Source organism: Pipistrellus hanaki (assembly GCF_964339955.1).
Source record: "Pipistrellus hanaki genome assembly, chromosome: 19".
NCBI classification, from domain to species: Eukaryota; Metazoa; Chordata; class Mammalia; order Chiroptera; family Vespertilionidae; genus Pipistrellus; species Pipistrellus hanaki.
In genome coordinates this window covers 4,134,272-4,153,888 of record NC_140521.1, presented here as the reverse complement: position 1 = coordinate 4,153,888, position 19,617 = coordinate 4,134,272, and the positions used below count along the sequence as shown (strand labels likewise).

Sequence of the window (19,617 nt, the reverse complement as noted above, 5' to 3'; positions counted from 1 at the left end):
TGCCCCTGAGGGATGCTGCCACAGCCAGGGCTGGGAACTTTTTTTTTTCCCCTTCCCCTAAAGATGCTGGCACACAGGGAAGGGAGCTGGAGCAGCGAGAGGAGGCTGGCTGCCTAGCAAAGCCGGGGAGGCACATGGACCTAAGAGGAGAAGGGCACAGGAGCCCCCCAAAACCAGAGCCAGCCTGGAGGTGGAGGCGGAGGAGGGGTCCTGGTGTGAAAGGAGAGGCACCCGGACCTCTGAGCAGCCAGCTGGAGGGGGGTGGGGACTCTGCAATAATCCTCAACGCGCCTCCCCCCACACACACCCTAAGGTCTTAGCACCCAGTGGCACCCAGGATCTACCTGGCAGCACCTCAGGAGGGGGAGGGAGAGGGGAGGGGCAGACTCATAGAGCCCTGGGTGTGAGTCAGAGGAAGGGTGTCCAGCTCTGAGCTGGCCCTATGGTGTCCCTAATGCCAAAGGACCCCCTCTTTCCAGGGGGGCGGGGGGGGGGGTCGGCCTCTGGGAGGGAAGGAAAGGGGACCGGACGCGGAGGGATATACCTTCTTTGCTGCTGGGGTTCGGGGGCTTGGCCTTCTCCCAGGGCGCCAGCGTCTTGTCGTCCTCGGGCCCGTCCACCAGGGTCTTGTCGGCGGGCATGTACCAGGCGGCGCCGTGCTCGGCCATCAGGGAGTCCAGGTCGATGGTGCTCATGGCGCTCTTGACCGCCTCGGAGCAGCAGCCGCCCAGCTCGCCGCTGTCTCCGTTCTGGGCGCCCCCGCCGCCGCCGACGGCACACTCGCCCTTCTTGCCCCCCTTGAGCCCCAGGGGCTGGTCCTCGGAGATGCTGAACTGCTGCCTCTGCAGCTGGATCTGGGCCTGGAGGATCTCCAGGGGGTGGATCTCGTCGGGGGGCGGTGGTGCCACCCCAGCGCTGCTGCTGCTGCCGCCGCCCCCGCCGCTGCTGCCCGTCGGGGTCCGGACCTGCTCCAGGCCCGGCGTGCCCGGGTGGCCGCTGCCATAGCTGTCAGGGGTCGAGGTAGAGGTAGACATGATGCCCAGGCCGAGCGGGGCCGGGGGCGCCGCCTTGGGAGGCAGTTTGGGTGAACCTGTCATCACCAGGGGGCTCCTGCCGGCGGCGGCTTTGGCCCCCAGGGCCTGGGGGTTGTCCGAGCTGGATGACACTTCGTCCTCGTTGTTGGCGTAGCCGCTGCTGGTCACCTCGTCCGAGGAGGCGAACTCGCCCACGACGTGCGGGGAGCTGCCGTCGGACTTGGTGCCACCACCGCTGCCGTCCAGGGAGGCCATGAGGTCCGGCTGGTCCCCCAGGAGCAGTTCTGCGGCCCCTTTGCCCCAGGAGGGCGAGGTGAGCGCTTTCTCATGGGGCGTGGGCGCCCCGCGGGCCTCGGTGGAGCCTCCCCCCAGGGCCGAGCCCGGCTGCTGAGGCTGCTGCTGGCCTGGGCTGACCCCGGGCCCGCTGTCCGGGGGTGGGGCCGCCGAGTACTTGTCGAAAAAGGTCCCCGGGCTCACGTGCCCACTGTCCCTTTTTCTGCGTCCCCGGCCCCGGCCACTGCCCCCGGGGACCGGCTTGCCGTCGTTCCCCGACGTGGACTCCAGGGTGTAGTTTGGGGAGAGGCTGGTGCTGTCCCCCTGGGAGGCAGGGTTGGGCGGCCCAGAGGTTTTGTTGCTGCTGCTACCGGTCCCCGGGGGGCCTCCCCCAGGCCCCGGGGCCCCCGGAGCAGTCCCTCCTCCTCCTCCTCCTCCTCCTCCCGGGTAGTAATCAGAGCCCGGGTTGCAGGCCAGGGCCGCCCCCGCCCCCGCCGCCGCGCCCTCAGCGGCCTCGTTCTGGCTCAGCTTCCTCTTGCCCTCGGGCGGGTTCTTCTTGTTGAAGGTCACGTTGAGGTTGGGGGCGCCCAGGCTGGCGATCATGTTCTGGCAGGCGGTGGAGAGCGCGGCCAGGCAGCTCTGGCCGAACAGGTTGTCCTTGGAGCTGGGCTTGCTGAAGGAGCCGAGCGAGAGCGCGCCCAGCTTGCTGGCCGAGGCGCGCTGGCCGGCGGGGAAGTCGGGCTGCGGCGGGTACGCGCCCCCGGTGCCTCCGCCTCCGGTGCCGCCGCCCCCGGCGCTCGGGGGCGAGCTCACGCCCGGGCCGCCGTGTGGGGTGGCCTGCCGGCTGGAGAACGGGAAGCCCGGCTGGCCCCCGAGCGCGGACGCCGCGAAATCGGGCGGAGGAGGGGGCCTGCGCTCCGAGGGCGCCGCGCTAGGCAGCCCCACGCCGCCCGCCGCCCCCGGCGACTGCAGCTGCCCCAGGCCGGCCAGGCCGCCCCCGAACTGCAGGCCGCCGCCGCCCGGGGAGGGCAGCGCGGGCACGTGGCCCTCCCCGGGCATCCTCAGCGGCTCCTGCAGGGGGGGACCCCGGAACAGCACGCCCCCCGAGCCGCCGCCGCCGCCGCCGGGCGGAGGAGGAGGGGGTGGCGGCGCCAGGCCGGGGTCGTGCGGGCCGCCGCCGCCGCAGTCCGCGGGCTGCAGCCCCGCGCCGCCCCCCATGCGGCGGGCCAGCAGGTCCCCCGGGGGCGCGTGGGGACCCGGGAACCACGCGCTCTCCGGCGCCAAGTGCTGCTGCTCGAAGGCGCCCAGGCGCCCCGCACCCCCTCCGCCGCCGCTTTCGCGCTCAAAGCTCGGTTGGGCCAAGCCGTGCACCAGGCCGCCCGGGCCCACGTCCCCGGGGTGGCCGAGCGGGGCCAGGCTGCTGGGCGGGCGCAGCCGCTGCTGCTGCTGCTGCTGGTTGCGCGATGCCATCTGCTTGATCATGAGGGCCGCGTTCTGGCGCTGCTGCTGCTGCTGGTGCTGCTGGTGCTGCAGGGCCTGGGGGTCCGGGCCCGGGTGCTGCAGGGGCGGCCCGGCGGGGAAGCTGTCGGGCACCGGCGGCGTGAACTCGCCGGGGAGGCCCGGATAGGCCGAGGGCGAGAGGTGGTTGTCCAGGCCGCCGCCGCCGCCGCCGCCGCTCCACGAGGCGCAGCGGTCCGGGAAGTCCAGGCGCGGCCTCTTGGCCACGCTCATGTAGGGGGGCGCGTCGAAATGCTGCAGCCGCTGGTGGGGCGCCTGCTGCGGGGGAGGGGGAGGAGGAGGAGGGTGCTGCTGCTGCTGCATGCTGAACACGGGCTCCGAGTAAGGGTGCATGCTCCGGTTCTCCAGCCGGTGGATGGGGTACTCGAACTGCGCGTGCTGGCTGGGCAGCAGGGGCCCCCCGTCTTGCAGGCCGCCGCCGCCGCCGCCGCCGGGGGTGCCCGCCTCGCCGGGCTGGGGCCGCGGGAGCGCGGGCGGGCACGAGTTCTGTCGGACCAGGAGCCCGGGCGGCGGCTGCGGCTGCTGCTGCGGAGGCGGCGGCTGCTGAGGCTGCTGCGGGGGCTGCTGCGGCGGCGGGGGCGGCGGGGCCTGCTGGGGGGGCTGCATCAGGGGGTGCCTGGAGGCTACCCCGCCCGGCTCCAAGCCCACCGGCAGCTTGCGGGCCCCGCCGAACCTCTCGAAGAAGACGCCGCCGTGCTGCTGATGCTGCTGCTGCTGCTGCTGCTGGGCGTGCATCTTGGACAAGCCCACCATGCCCGCAGCCCTGGGCAGCGCCGCCGCCGAGGCCCCGGGGAACGCGCCCCCCGGAACCTGGCGCCCCGCCGCCGCCGCTGCGTAATGAGGCAGCTGCCCCTCGGCCTCCGAGGGCGAAGAGAACATGTCGAAGTGTCCCGAGGGCGCCTCGCCCGGGTAACTGTATTCCAGCGAGTCGACGACGGCTCCTTGGGTCGCCACCCTCCGGCCCTCCAGGCTGTGCGCGTCGGAGCCGCTGGAGGCGGGGAGGCCGTGGAAGGAGGCGGCCCGGTTGGGGCTCTGGTCCAGCGGCAGGCACGGGGCCGGCACGGCGTGGCCCGAGGCGCCCCCCGAGCTGTGGAAGTCCGGGAGGGTCCCCCCGGGGGGCCGCTGCGGCGGGGGGCCGAAGCTCTCAGGCCCCGGGCTCTCCGCCATCGGGTCGTAACCCTCGGCGAAGGGCGGCTGGCTGCCCAGGCCTCCGCCTGCACCGCCGCCGCCGCCGCCGCCGTAGCCGAGCAGGCGACCCCCGTGCAGGCAGGAGGCCCCCGGGTCCGGGCCCCCGAAGTTGCCCCCGAAGTGAGGGTGGTGCTGGTGGGGGTGGGGGTGGCCGTGGTGGTGCTGGTGCGGCGGCGGCTGCTGGCCCCCGAAGAAGCCGTGCACCGCCGGCTGCGCCTGCAGCCCCCCCGCGGCGTGCAGCTCCGAGGAGTGGCCGCGCGGCGCGGGGTGGAAGCCGTACGGCTCCATGTTCATGCCCAGGAGCGGGGGCTCGCCCAGCGCGCTCAGGGCGGGGTCCACGGCGCCCGGGGGAGGGCCCCCCGCGTGGAAAGCCGGCGCCTTAAAGTGGGTGTTCATGCTCAGTCCGGCCTCGTGGAAGTTCCTCTCGCCCTGGCCGGCGGCAGCGCTCCTGCTGTGGGGGATCTGGGGCTCGAACTGGTCCAGCCCAAACATACTCGGCGGCGGGGAGTGCGGGGGGATCAATAGGGCATGACAGCCTGCTCGCCGCCGCCGCCGCCGCCGCCGCGCGCCTCCTCCTCCGGCCCGTTAGCTACCCGCTCCGGCCCCCGGGGCCCGGGGCCGCAGTGCGCGCCGCCCCCGCTCCCGGCCGGCGCAGGCTGGGGCTCCTCCGCTTCTCCGCTTCCCTCCCGGAGCTCCGGCTCTGCCCCACGCGGGCCTCTCACATCGTGCGGCTCCGCGGGGCCTCCGGGAGCCGGGTCGGAGGGCCCATGCCCCGGGCGGGTGGCACAGGTTTGCGGGGAGGGAGCAGAGCTGCAGGCGAGCAGCGGAGACAAAAAGTTCAGTGCGGGGGGCGGTGGGGGGGAGAGAAGGAGGCAGGAGGGACGGAGGCAGGGAAAGCAGAGCGATCACCTTCTCAAGTCCACACGGGTCCCGGGCGGGGAGCCCCGGGAAGCCGCCCGAAGCCTCTCGGAGTGAGTCCGGAGCCGAGCTGCTGGGGGCCCGGGCGGAGAGACCCCTCTAAAGCCGCGGCCGGCGCCGGGGCGCGGACCGAGCCGGCCCTCCCCGCTCCCCCGGAGTCCCCGCGCGCGCGCTCCGTGCAGCTCGAGCCGCCGCCGCCAACACGATCCGCTCGCACAGTCCCGGTCCGTCGGCCCCGAGCAGAAGCGGCTGCTGTCTCTTCTTCAGCGGGTCGGAGGGCTGGAGGCGGCTCCGCTCGGCATCACCCGCGCCGGCTGCCCCGAGCCGAGGGCGCAGCGGGCACCCGGGGTTGGACCCGTGGGTTGCAGGGGGTGGGGGTGGGGGGGAGGCACGGTCCCCCCCGCTCCGCGGCCGGTGCGCTGCACCCCCGCGCGCCGCTCCGCTGCCAGGTCCGCCGGCTGCAGCTCTGGGTCCTCCGCGCGGTCCGGTCTCCTGAGTTCGCTGGGGTCTCGGCGCCCGGTTCCAGCTCAGACGGGCGGCGAAAACGAGGGGTCGGGTCTCTCCGAGGCTCGGGCTCCCTGCCTCCGCGCTGCTGAGCTGCTCCGCGAGTCCCCCCTCGCTCGGACCCGGGGCGGGCGGGGGGCGTCCGCGGGCTGGAGGACCACACCGGGCGAGCCGGCTCGGGCGTTCCCGCGGAGCTCCGGGAGCGCGGGCTGCGGGGGCGGGGGCGGCTCTGGGGGGTCCGCGCGCCCCTCTCTCCGGGCTCACGGGGGGTGGCGGGGTGGGGGGCGCTGCGTGGGGCGCTCCGAGGGTCTCCGCTCCCCTCTCCTCGGTGTCTGCCTCTCGCCCGGCGCGGAGAGAAGCAGCAACAAGTTTTGCATTTCAGCAATCAATTGCAGCCATTGCCTGCGCACCAATCAGCGCCGCGCGAGCCGGGCGCGGGGCGGGGCTCCCCGTTAAGGTGGTCCCGGGTCCTGGCTGCCGAGGTGTCCCCCCCCCACCTCCCGCCCCTACGAACCCGCACTTGGCCAACTCCAGGGGCCCCCGCGCGCGGTCTCGCCGGGGGGTCCAGGCCCGGGGCGCTTGGGGGCGCGCACCCCGGCCTCCTCCCAGCGCGTCGGGGCGGAGAGGGCGCGCAGGCTTCGAAGGGCGGGAGCTTGGCTTTGTGTTCACCCCCTTCCTACCCACCCGGTTCCCAACTCCCCACCCCCAGCTGAAGCAAGCGAGACCCGCGGGGTGGGTGGCAAGGGGGTGGGGAGGTGGGTGGGTGGGAAGCGGTGCGGGGGCCCCGCTCAGACAATGGGGTCGCCGGGCGCAGCGCCGGGACTCGCCGCCGGGAAAAGTCGCCAAGTGTCCACTCTGCTTCCACCGGAGGCGGCGAGCCCTCGGCTCTCCACCGTGGCCCGCTCACGAGTGGCGAGTGGATTTTCCTGGAGGTGAAAGCAGACCGGGAACCCCCAAACCCCCGCCCCCCGAAGTTAGGGTTCTCCTCCAGACACCCGCGCTCCTGCTCGCCCCTCCCTCGCAAGGGCATGCACAATTGTTCCCTAATCCCCCTGCCTGAGACTCCCAGTCCTCAGGCGCTGGCTTCCACCCGGAGGAGGAGCCGTGACCACTCGATCCCTTTTTTGGGGGGGCCCTCGGCTAAGTCCAGCGCAGAGCTGCGAGCGAGATAAAAGCGCGCCCAAGGACGCACGGGCGGGCGGGAGGCAGCCACCAGACCCGACCGAGGCCCAGTGGGCGCGAGGCTGGCCTCCTTAAGAGATCAATTAAACCGAAGAGGCCAAGGAATTGGGCTTGTGATACTCAAATCAATAGGAGTCATTTAATATCTGCCCTGCTCTTTATGAAATATTTATCCCGATAATCTTAGTTAAAATGTTTAGATCTTCCTCCTGATCCCCACCGAGGCCGGAATCTATCTTGCCCGTTGCAAGTTGGGAGTTAGGGGTGACGGGGTGAGGAGGGGAGAGGAGGTGTGTATTCTGTGTGCCTGTCTGTGTGTATTTCCCTCCCCAAAGTGTGGGGGGGGGGGAGGAAGGGGGAGGCTTTTAATATAAAATAGCGCGAGGCGATTCTGTGAGCCGACCAGCATTCTTGGGAGAAGGGGAGGAAAGGAAAGAAAAAGGAAAAAAAAAGAACTTTTTTTGAAGTGCCCCTGATATCGCTATAACATCTAAATAAAATTAAGCATGGTGTATAAAAATGCCTTTCCTCCCCTTCGCGCCCCCCCCCCCCACAAAGGGAAGTGTTTATCGCCTGCGTCTGTCTAGCGTTTGCTAAATTACGCATGAAATCTGAAATGAAATAAACGTTATCATAAAACCAACCTCTGAGCCCTTTTTATTTAAAAAACCCCAGATTAAGCACTCCACGGAACACGGGGAGGGAGTTTAAAAGTTACCACTTCGCACAAGTGAATTCATTGCTCCCCCTGAGCTGCTGCTGGGAAGACAGATGCTGGATTTTTGTGTTTTTTTTTCTTTTTTTCCCCAGAAATGCTGGGGAAAGAGCTCAACGTAGGGGTGAGAGGAGACAGGGATCTCAAGGAACTCGGGGAGAAAAGGACACCTCCCCACCGCCCTCCGAGAAGAATATAAAAATAAATAAAAGGCAAACAATAAAAAAAATTATTAAAAAAACCTGCAACTTTAAAACTCAGGGAGCAGAAGCCAGCTCAGACCCACAAGGTCCTTCCTTCCTGAGACCCACCTCCCTGCTGGGAATGCCGACGGATATGTTTTTCCCCCTCTTTTTGGAATTAAAAATGAAAATCACCCCCACCGAACACGGGGTCCATAAATAAGCAGGCAGAAGAAGTATTTGTACAGGGCGGCGGAGTTTTAAAAGGATTTTTTCTGCAGGATCAGGTTGTTGGTCTGTGATTAAATATTGATTTTGTGTAATTAGTTTTCATGTGAACTATCCTCTTGCTGATAGCTTAGAGGTTTCAGAACTAGAAAAGAAATGGAATTGGACATGGAAATTATTACTTAGCAAAGTGACAGGGAAGTGAGAGGCTGAGGAGAGAGGGAGGCTTGGCTGATTCAGGCACAAAGAACGGAAGGGCCTGGGTAGGCCTCTGCTGGCACCTTCCCCACCCACAGGGCCCCAGGCCCGAACCTGGGGGGACACGAAGCCTCTTGGGCTCGAAGGGGACTCGTAGGGGGACTGGGTTGCCAGGAGGAGGACCGACCCCTGTGTGGGCAAAGCCCCTGACGGCTGGTCACATACCTGGTCCAGAGTGATCGGTTCTGGGTTATGCGTATGTCACACCGGACGTGTGTCCGGAGGGACTAGGGGACGTGGGGAGCTGTGTGGAGCCCGGGGTGGGCCAGGGCGGGGGCAGAATGCTCCCACAGACCAGCAGTCTGGGGAGACCCCGGTTGGGGTGTGCTCTAGGCTGAGACATGACTTCACAGGGCTGGGGCAGGGGGTGTCCCCTGAACCCGTGGGCAGGTTTCCTGTGGAATTATCCTGTGCACCCTGGAGAGGGGTGTGTGGGAGTTTTTCTTCAGGGCCCTTTCCAAGAGCGCAGTCTGCAAGGTGTGCAAATGTCTGCGAGCAGGGTGCGTGCGTGCGTGCGTGCGTGCGTGCGTGCGGTTGGGCTCGCTGTGTTGCTGTGCAGGCCGTGGGCCCGGGCCACCTCTCCTTCATGCTACAAATGCCACGCACATACGTGGCATGTGCCTGCATTTGTGTCTTCGTCTGTGTGGGGGAGGAAGGACATATGCATGCGTTTGTGTACATGCCTGTGTGTTTCCAGCCCCGTGCTTCTGTGTGATGCCTCTGAGTGTGTCCCTGTGTGTGCAGCCGCCTCCTACCTTGTGTGCCTGCATCTCTGCTCGCGCGTCTGTTTTCTCTGTGAGGATGAGAGCCCGTGCCACTGCCTGTGCCCATCTGTGCCCCTGGACACGCCAGGGTGTGCGTCTCCTCGGTGTGGGCGCCCCTGCGTGTGCCTGTGTGTGCGCCGCCGCCTGCGAGGGCCTGCGGTTTCTTTGGAACAGACACAGTGCCCCCTAGCGTCCAGACGGATTTATGTTCCCGCTGCCGGCCCAGAGCCCAGAGCCCAGAGCAGCAGGAGCCTGGGGCCTTTCTCCTCTCTTTTCTCCCTTCCTCCGGCCTCCCCTCCAGTCCGAGGGGCCCTCCTGGTGGGGGAAGGAGACACAGCTGAGCTGGGGATCCCAGAGCTGAAGAAGGATGCCCCCCCAGGGGCTGAGATCCTGCACACCTGGACCAGCCCGGGAGCTCCAGTCCGAAAGGGGGCCCCCACTGGTGAACCCCCACTCAACAAAAACACAAAACAACCGACCCATCGTTTACCCACCAAACACACAGCCTTCATGCTGGCCCACCAGGCCCCCAACACACACACACACACACACACACACACACACAGGCACACACACACAGCCACAGCTAACACCCCTGCCCTTTACAGCTTGGACACTGCAAGAATCGCAGCAGGCAGAGTCCCCTAGGACAGCGGTCAGCAAACTCATGAGTCCACAGAGCCAAACATCAACAGGACAACGATTGAAATTTCGTTGGAGAGCCACATTTTTTCAACTTCCACTTCTTCTAACGCCACTTCTTCAAAATAGACTCGCCCAGGCCGTGGTATTCTGTGGAAGAGCCACACTCAAGGGGCCAAAGAGCCGCCTGTGGCTCGAGAGCCACAGTTTGCCGACCACGGGCCTAGGAGGGAACCTCCTTCCAGATAGAGGGTCTCAGAAAGACGCCCTCTCTTGAATGCGCGGTGGAAAGGACAGAAACTCTGGCATGACACGCCCAGACTCAAATCTTCTCTTCACCACGTGTGATCCTTTCTTCCTCCCGAGCCTCAGTTTACCCCGCTGGAAAGGAGAGTCCCTGCCAGTTGCTGCAGACCATAAAAGCACTGGACATTTGAAAGTGGCACAGAGCGTGGCAGATGGTAGGCATTCATTAAATGGTAGCCTCTCTTACTACCATTATTATCAATTATTATTATTATTATTATTATTATTTCTTCTTCTGTGTTTGGACTCAGGGATGTGGAGTGTAGAACAATGAGTGACCCCAGAGAAATCGGGTTTACGTGACAGGGCAGCCTGCACCCCTCCACCCTTCCCCCCCACCACCCTGTGAGAGAAAGGATGGCTCTCTCAGGCGCTCACCTCCCCCTCTCCCACCCCACACGGTGCTGGCGTAAAGGGGTGCGGCTGGCATCTGCCCAGGAAGCACCCAGGGCTGCCGCCTCCGGGGAAGGCCCTGCTGGGATGAAGGATAGTAGCCACCTTGAGGGATGGGAAGGATGAGACCCTCGTAGCTGCCAGTTGCTAAGCAACAGCATCCCCTCCCTCTCTCTATGCATGATGCCTGATTATCTTCGGAGGGAATCTCTCCTCCATCTGTCCATGGAAGAAATACACATTGAGTGCCTACTGTGTGCGTGGCTCAGGCTGGGAAGTCAGAAAAGGGGGGCGGGGAGTGGAAGATGGATCCCAGCCCTCGGTCTGGAAAGCCTAGCGTTGTATTCTAACAGGACGAGACGATATACTGTAGGGATAAAACCACTGTGCTGAGAGGGAGGAGTCACAGGGGTTTCCAGAGGTGGGTTTTGTAGGTGAGATAGGAGTTTAATAACCAGAACAGGGTCCGAGGACTTCCCAAGCAGAGGAATCCGTTGAATGAGCAACGGGAAGGTTCCAGCAGCAGGTTGTTTAGCGTGAGACACGGGAGAGACAGGGAGGGTCTGAAGCTCAAGAGGTCAGCGGGACCCCCATCAGGAGGACCGCAAAGGCAGGTGGGAGCGTTTGGACATTTTTCTGGGGGAGCGCCCGAATTCCCCGGAATGATACCGGGGCCAGGAAGGCACCGTCTGTCTCGCAGCTCACCTGGCCAGGCCGGGCTGCCCGCACCAGCCGCCACCAGGCAGGTCAGCTTCCCAGCGGCCCAGACACAGACACACGGGGGGCCAGGGCTCCCACACATGCTTCCAGCACCAAGCTCTCCGGGGCACGCTCCTTCTTCGGGGGGGGGGGTCTAGCTCAGAGCCAGCCCCAACACGCTCTGCTTTGACCTGGGGGAGGAGAAGCCACATCACTGAGCACAGAAGCACCCTCACACCTCACGCGATCCCGGAAGCCCTCCCTGGAGGCGGGCCTCCTCTTAGGAACTTGCTAGAAGCCACGCAGCGCCTACATGGCAGGGCCCCCCCACCCCCCGTCTCAAACTGGGGGTCCCTGGGCTCCTGAAGGTCCTCAGCCAACCCCTCCCTCCCTCCACCCACCAGGCTTTCTCTCCCCCAGACGGCAGCCTCCAGCTATGAGCTCCTATTTTCCATTTTCTAAGTGGCGTGCGCTGAACCCAGGCCCCGGTCCCAAAATAACTCAAACCAGCTCCGCGGCTGGAGCCGAGGCCCCGGCGACTCCGCGGCCCAGTCCGGCCTCCTCCTCCCCCGGAAAGAGCTCCCCGCCGGCACCCCGCACCGGGCATCGCACCGTTAGCCAGGGAACGCTCAAGTCCACGTTCGGCGGGGTGCGTAATTATTGGGCAGACCCAGTTAGCGGGATCCCACCCCCACCCGGGCCTTCTCCCTCCCCGCAGCCATCCGCAGGCGGGCTCATTCCCAGCAGGAATCTGGCTGGCAAGCCGGCCTCATACACAGGACGAAACAAGCATGGAGGATGGGAGAACACGGGGCCGGCCTGTCCCCGGCCAAAGCCTTTCCAGTCCATCCTCCCTCGTTCCCCCAGCCCCTCCCAGCCCCTGCTAGGACAGGCGGTGGTAGGTTGGGGGTGTTGGGAGGGGGTTTGCGGGGGGGGGGGGGGACTGGGAAATCACCCCCAACGTAAGGGGAAGGGCGCCCAGACTTGGCCCCTCCGTGCCCAGAGCCGAGGACCTGACTCCCCAGAAAGGACCCCCAAGGGGGGCGGAGCTGGGATCGGAAGCCACGTTCTGTGGCTGAGAAGCAGCGACAGCCGAAACCGGTTTGGCTCAGTGGATAGAGCGTCAGCCTGCGGACTGAAGGGTCCCGGGTTCGATTCCGGTCAAGGGCATGCATGTACCTTGGTTGCGGGCACATCCCCAGAAGGGGGTGTTCGAGAGGCAGCTGATCGATGATTCTTTCTCATCGATGTTTCTAACTCTTGATCCCTCTCTCTTCCTCTCTGCAAAAAATCAATAAAATATATTTTAGAAGAAGAAGAAGAAGAAGAAGCAGCAGCAGCAGCGACAGCGGTGGCCAGGCGCATCCTGGTTGCCAGGGGTTACCAGGGGTTGCCAGGTTCACCCCAGGTTGCTCAGACCTGCCCGGCTCCCCTTAGCCATGCATCGCAGAGGGTCAGGCTCACATGGCTCCAAGCGTCCTACAGACCAGACCTAAGCCCCCGCACGGGCGTTCCCCTCTCCGTGCCTCAGTTTCCTCCTCTGTAGAAGCAGTCCCCGCACCAGAGGGCCTTGGTGAGGAAGGAAGACACAGCCCTGCCACCGTCGGGCACCGTCCCGAGGAGGGCAATCGGGGGGGCTATGCTCCCGCTACAGGCTTCCCGGAAGTGGGGGGGGGGCCTGGGGGACATGGGGGTGGCCGAGGGGAGCTCTGGCCCCTCACAACAGGAGGGAAGGGGTCCCGCAGCCCCTCCCTTGGGGGTCCTTTCTGGGGAGTCAGGTCCTCGGCTCTGGGCACGGAGGGGCCAAGTCTGAGCGCCCTTCCCCTTATGTTGGGGGTGATTTCCCAGTCCCCCCCCAAGCCCTCTCCCAACACCCCCAACCTACCACCGCCTGTCCTAGCAGGGGCTGGGAGGGGCTGGGGGAGCGAGGGAGGATGGACTGGAAAGGCTTTGGCCGGGGACAGGCCGGCCCCGTGTTCTCCCATCCTCCATGCTTGTTTCGTTCTGTGTATGAGGCCGGGTCCTCTCCAGGGATTGGGTTTACGCATGTGCCCATTTTACAGAAGGGAACGTAGAGGAAGGAACGTGAGGAGAGCTCCTTCCAAACAAGAGCCTGCACCCGCCCCCCAAAGGACAAAGGCGGGAACTACATTGAACCCCTCCCCCAACCCAGGGAAGACTCAGTGGGATCCCACTCCGACCCCCCCACCACGCAGGTGGTGACGTGCAGGAGGGACTGGTGGGCTGGGAGTGCCCTTGCCACCCTGAGGGGGACACCCCGAGGGAGCCCCCCGAGAGCCGGAGCTGCGTGCTCCTGTGAGTCAGCTCCCGGGAACAGCTCACCAGCGATTGCTGTTTGGCCTGGGACCGCGCCGGCAGCTCTTCCCCGGAATCCTGTTTTCCCCAAAACGGGAAGACGAATCCCGATGAGAGGAGATGAGGGTAAGGTGACCAGACGTCCCGCTTTTGGCGGGACAGTCCCGGTTTCTTTCGTCTGGACACCTTAGTCTAGGGTCAGCCTCCAACCGGGCCGCTCCGGGTCGGCGCTCTGTCCTTGCGAGCCTCAGTTTCCCCGTCTGCCAAATGGGGAGGTTCATGGTGGTGCCTTGGGTTGTCAGGCGGGAAGGGGGGGCGGGCGGTGAGCCGGGCACAGAGCACTTAGCAGGTAGTTAACACTCAATAAATGGCCGTGCTACTACACGGAGCGGGGAGGCCCCCGCTGGGCGGGCCGGGCGCCCACAGGGCAGCCCTGAGAATTGATGAGGTGCCTGCATCACACGTTTGCTCCCTCTCAGGCCCTGGCTGTGCGGTCCCGGGCTCCCCAGCTTCCAGCCAGGGACCTTGCAACACCAACAGTGACACGCTGCCAGGCCCCAGGCTCGCCGACGGCCCCGCCCGGGCTCCCTGGGCCAGGCCCAGCTGTGCGGGGCCCACACCCTCCCCGGCCGAGGCCCGGCCGCCCCTGGCTTTTGCCACTGGGCCACCTGGTGAGCTCCGGGCAGGCTGCAGGCGCCAGCGGCCCCCACCTCTGGCTCTCGGATGAGCTCATCTGGGCTCGGTAACTTCCAAAGCAGCCAGGAATGTATGCTCAAACGTTCCAGGCGCAGAGAGCAGAAAGCAGAGAGAGAGCAACACGGGTGCCCTCCGCCCTCCGCCCCCTCCCTCCCTCCCTCCCCCCGTTGCGCATGCAGAAAGCAATCTGCTATAACTCAGACAGGCTGGCTTCACCGGGCCCGGGAGATGGATGTGGCGTTTTGGAATCTATATCACCCCGAAGGAAAATGCCTCCTAAATCACGGGGAGCCGGCAGAGAGCGGGGGGCAGGGGGTGCAAGGGCAGGAGGGGGCGCAGGGGCCTGGCGACGGCTTCAAAGACGGGGTCTAAAGGGGGGACCACCACCAGGCACGGGACCTCCCCCTGCCATGGGTGTCATGGCTTCCCTTCTTTGGGGGAAGGCTCAGGCGGGAGGGGAGAGAGAGAGAGAGAGGGAGGGAGGTGCCTGTCTGACGTGGACACTCAGCAGGGTGCATGCGTGCACACGCACACGCACATGCACACGCGTGCACACGCTAATCCTGTCCATCCCCGGGGCCTGTTGAAACCTCTCCCGGCTCCATGCCTTCCGGCTTCTGGCCACCACCGCCCTCCCCTCCCGGACGGCCGCCAGGGTCTACCTCTGGTCGGATCAAGTCACACACGCCCCTCCTCCCGCCCACCCCCGCCCCTGCCCCATCCTTCACGGGGGTCAGTGGAGCTCGTGGTTTGGAATAAAGAGGAAGTGGCTCGCCCCGTTGACCCAGCCACGCCGCCCTCTGGCCTCCCTTCGTCACGGGCCGTACGGGGATCCCAGTGGCCGGAGGGCTCCTTCCCTCCATCGGCTCAGGTCGTGCATAGCCCCATCCCACACCTCCGGCCACAGCCTCAGGGACGTCGTCCCCGGTGACTCTGGCCACCGCAGACACTCTCCTGGCCCGAGGCCTGGGCATTATCTCACGGGAGGATTCTCCCACAAATCTCTGCCCACCCCACCCAATCGTGGGCGCCAGTAGGCAGGGGGCCCCGACGGATCCCGGTCTCCCATGTGGAGGGCTGGGCGGGAGGGCTGGCCCTCACTCCCGCTGGCATGTAGGACGGTCATGGCTGGCGCGGAGGCAGGGAGAGGTAGAGGAAGAGGAGAGGAGGAAGGGTACTGGGGGGACAGGGGCAGGAAGGTAGCAGCTCCGCCCGCCTGGCCCCAGACACCGCGGCATCCGCATGCAAGAGGCCCGAAGTCTGAACGAAAGAGGGCGTCTCTCCATGCCGGTGACTTCCTCCCCGAGAGAGGGTCAGACGCAGCCCGGACGACACAGCGAGATCACGCCCGATCCAGACATCCAGTGTCTTCCCTGGCACCACCACCCACACTGGGTTCGAGAGAGCCCCCGCCGCTGGGGAAATGAGGCCGAGAGCAGGAAGGAGATGGGCTAGGACTTCTGTAAAACACAGTAGACTTCAGTAGACTTTAGTTGAGTGCCTGCAGTGTGCTGGGCACAAGGCATTTGATGGATTAAACCAGATGGGGCCCCAGCCTTCAGGGCACCAGAGGGAGATGGGTATTCGGGCAGCAGTTATAGGAACAGTTACAGGAACAGCATAGGATTGCGGAGAGATCAGGACCCCCTCCCCCACCCAAGGAAAAGAAGACAGTCAGAGCCTGCAACCAAAGACCACCACAGGGTGAGCCAACAGACGTTAGCTAGGCGCCTTGTTTTTTTTGTGTTTTGTTTTTAAATGGAGAAACAGTGCCCGGCCAGTGTGGCTCAGTAGCTGAGCATCAACCTAGGACGCAGGAGATCACCGTTGGATCCCCAGGCAGAGCATATACCTGGGTTACAGGCTCTATTCCCCAGTAGGGGGCGCGCAGGAGGCAGCCAACCAAAGATGCTCTTTCATCGTAGAAGATGTTTCTCTCTCTCCCCCTTCCTGTCTGAAATCAATAAAAGCACATTAAATGAATTAACGAATTCATGAATAGAGAGCCAGTGCTCCAGGCAGAGGGAATGGCATCTACCAAGGCCCTGGGGCGGGAAGCAGCTTGGAGAGTCCAAGAAATGAGCAAAACCAGCGAGGTCAGAGGTGGGGGGCAGGGGCCGTGCCTGGAGGACGTGTTGGTGAAGGGAAGAGGTGGAAGATTATTCATTCATTTAGCAAATCGGTAGGCATTTAGCATCTCCTGTGGGCCCCTCTCTGCACAGCTGTTCCAGGCTCCGGAGACACAACACGGAAGGAAGCTGGCAGGGCCCCAGCCCTCGCAGAGCCGACCCTCTTGAGATCAGGGGGGATTTGTGATATTACATAAACCGCTCTTTCCCTCTCTCCCTCCCCCTTCCTTCTCCTAAACCTGAGCCATCCTTTCCCACCCGTCTCAATGCTCGTTCTCACGTCATGTCTCCAACTGGAAAAATATCGTCGTTAAGCCGCCGAGACCGGATGGGGTAGTGACCCCAAGGGCTGCCGTAGCAGAGGACCACAAACCGGGCAGCAGTTTAAAGCGACAGACACGCATTCTCTCACAGCTCCGGAGGACAGAGGCCCAAAGTCAAGGTGGTGGCAGGACCGTGCTCCCGCCAAAGGCTGAGGGGCAGGTCCTCCCTCGCCTCTTCCAGCTCGCAGGGAGCTCCCAGCAGCCCTCGGCTTCCCTGGGCTCCTAGACACATCACTCCCACCTCCGCCTCTGTTTTCACACTGCGTCTCTGTGCGTCTCTGTATCCACATTCCCCTCTCCGTATCAGGACACCAGTCATGTGGGGTCAGTACCACACACCACGAGATGAGGCGGGTGAAACGGGAAGTGGGTGACCTGCGGGACAGTTCCTCCTTGGCTTCTCCAGCTCCTGGCACACAGGAGGAGCTCAATAAATGGTAGCCGAATGGATGGATGGATGGATGGATGGATGAATGAATGAATGAATGAATGAACGAACCAGTGTCTTTGTCTTACTGCTGGATCCCAGGTGCCTAGAACAGGAGCTCTGTGTGGTCCGGACTCAACAGACATTTGCTAACGACTGGACCTGACACCCACTGCCTGGTCCCACAGAGAGGCCCCAGGCATTTTGTTTAGACCTACGTTTACACCCCAACAGGGCCAAAACCGGTGTGGCTCAGTGGATAGAGCGTCGGCCTGCGGACTGAAAGGTCCCAGGTTCGATTCCAGTCAAGGGCACGTACCTGGGTTGCGGGCACATCCCCAGTGGGGGGGGAGGGGGTGTGCAGGAGGCAGCTGGCCGATGATTCTCTCTCATCAATGTTTCTAGCTCTCTATTCTTCTCCCTTCCTCTCTGTGAAAAAAATCAATAAGATATATATATTTTTAATAATAAATAAATAAATATAAATCCCCAACAGGGCCATCCACATGTCGGATGACCTTGGCCAAGTCCCTGCCCACTCCCCATCTGGAAAGCAGGGATAGAGCCAGTGTCATCTCCCCGCCCCCACCCCCGTCCCCCGCCCCCGAGCGAGGGCTGCTGTGATGGGTCACCAGGGCCAGGACACCCCGGGGAAGGGGGTCACTGACCCCTGTGGGGTTAAGGTCCCGCCACGTCACGTGGCCGGTGGCCCTTCCACCTTGACAAAAGGCCCGGTTTAACCCAGCAGCCGCCGTCGCTGCCACGGCGGGGGCCCCGGGCGGCCGGTTTGTGGCCAGCGCCGGGCGATCAGGTTTCGAGTAATATCCCCGCCAGGCTGCCCCGGCTCTGCGGACAAAGGCCTCTTTGTTGCAAATATATTTTTTAAAATCCCTGAAGACATGAGCAGGGCCGGGGGGGTCGCACTGCAGAACAAACGGCTGGGCCATGGTCGGAGGGACGTGGCTCACATTTGGGGGTGACCCTTTCAGTGGAAGCTGCCCCGTGCCTTTCTCTCACGACCAAGATGAGCTCAGTTTGGGGCGGACGTGGGCCTCGGGCCTGGGCTGGGCCGTCTCCGAGGCGAAATAACCCCAACAGCCTTCGTAATGGCACTGCCAGCTGTGACTCACGGAGCCCTGAGCGGGGGCTGGCCCGCCAGGGCTGGTGACTTCCAATCCGTGCCTGGCCGCCCTCCTGACCATGGCCGCCCTCCTGACCATGGCCGCCCTCCTACGGAGACGCCGAGTGCCGCCGTTGGAGGACTGGTTAGAAGCCTGCATGCTAAGTCTTGGATATTCAACAAGAAAGCCCCATGAGCTGAAGCCGGTGTGGCTCAGTGGATAGAGCGTCGACCTGCGGACTGGAGGATCCCAGGTTCGATTCTGGTCAAGGGCACGAACTCTGGTTGCAGGCACATCCCCAGTGGGGGGTGTGCAGGAGGCAGCTGATGGATGTTTCTCTCTCATCGATGTTTCTAGCTCTCTATCTCTCTTCCTTTCTGTCAAAAATCAATAAAACAGCCGAAACTGGTTTGGCTCAATGGTGGAGCGTCGTCAGTCTGCGGACTGAAGGGTCCCGGGTTCGATTCCGGTCAAGGGCATGTACCTTGGTTGCGGGCACATCCCCAGTAGGGGGTGTGTAGGAGGCAGCTGGTCGATGTTTCTCTCTCATCGACGTTTCTAGCAACTCTCTTCCTTCCTCTCTGTGAAGAATCAATAAAATATATATATTTTTAAAAATCAATAAAATATATTTTTAAAAAGAAAGAAAGAAAGCCCCATGAAAGGATGAAAACACATCCATCCGCGCACACAGTAGGTGCTCACATACAGGGTCGGGCGGTGATGAAAGGCTGGTGTGTGGAGCCAGGCGGAACTGGATTCCAATCACGGCTCTCCAATAATCAATACCCTGACCTTGGGCAAGCCCCTTCAGCGGCTCCCGACGTGCTTTGGCTCCTCCGGGGAGGAGGAAAGAAGGGAGGGGAGAAGGACACACACACACACACACACACACACACACACACCCTGTGAGGAGGCAGCCAGGAGACAGAACCCCTGGAAACTGCACAAGGTGGGCCTCCGACTTCCCGTCATTGGGCAACTCCTCCTCGCCTCCGACTTTGGAAAAATAGTCTCTCAGCGTTCGCAATTCTTGATCTGGGCCCAGCGCTGAAATTATTGCAGACTTTCCCTCCTCCCCCCCCCTCCTCCTCCTCCACCCTCCTCCTCCTCCTCTTCCTCCTCTTCCTCCTCCTCCTCCTTCTCTTCCTCTCCTCTTTTCTCCTTCTCCTCTCCTTCCCCTCCTCCTCTCCTTTTCTCTCCTCCTCCTCCTCCTCCTCCTTCTCCTCCTCCTCTCCTTTTTGACAGCTTGAGCAAACGGAGCTGTTTTTGAATTTCGGGAGAGGAAAAACACACACGCGCACGCACACACCCCAAACAGCATCGCTCTGCAGGACAGAATGTCCCCTGTGCTCGGGGCGGGCGGCCCGCTCCGCTGGGCTCACAAACACTCAGTGTCACTGCAGGTTATGTAAGCGCGGTTTGGGCCGCGCGCTTGGACGCGGCCTTGGGTTTAAAAAAAAAAAAAAAAAAAAAAAAAAGGAGGCAGAGGAGTTTGGGTGAGGAGCCGTTTGGCTCCCGATAAATCCAGGAAGTCGGTGCGGGAGGAAAATAAATCCTGACGACGCGCGCGGAGGAAATATGTAGACGTATAGTTTGGAGCAGCGAGAACACAGCGCTCAGGCCGGAGCTGAGCTTGGCCGGCGTGGCTTTCGCGTCTGCGTCCCGCCTGTGGGTGAGGCTGAGCGATGAGGGAAGGGGGGTGGAGGGGAGGGAGGGGGCAGCCCGTGACCTCTTCTGTGGGGCGAAGGGCAGCGTGCAGACCGCACCACTCCTGGAAGGGGCAAGGAACACCCGTTCT

General features: G+C 63.8%; 1 protein-coding gene across 1 annotated transcript in view; it reads right to left on the bottom strand.

The window, feature by feature from the left end:
• MN1 (MN1 proto-oncogene, transcriptional regulator) overlaps nucleotides 1-6,151 on the bottom strand; it is a 46,160-nt gene extending 40,009 nt beyond the window's left edge. The window contains exon 1 of the mRNA XM_084868127.1: nucleotides 545-6,151. Within this exon, the coding sequence (XP_084724253.1) occupies nucleotides 545-4,505 (3,961 nt within the window). The 5' untranslated portion in view covers nucleotides 4,506-6,151. The remainder of the gene's footprint in view (nucleotides 1-544) is intronic.
• Between the last annotated feature and the right edge of the window lie 13,466 nt (nucleotides 6,152-19,617).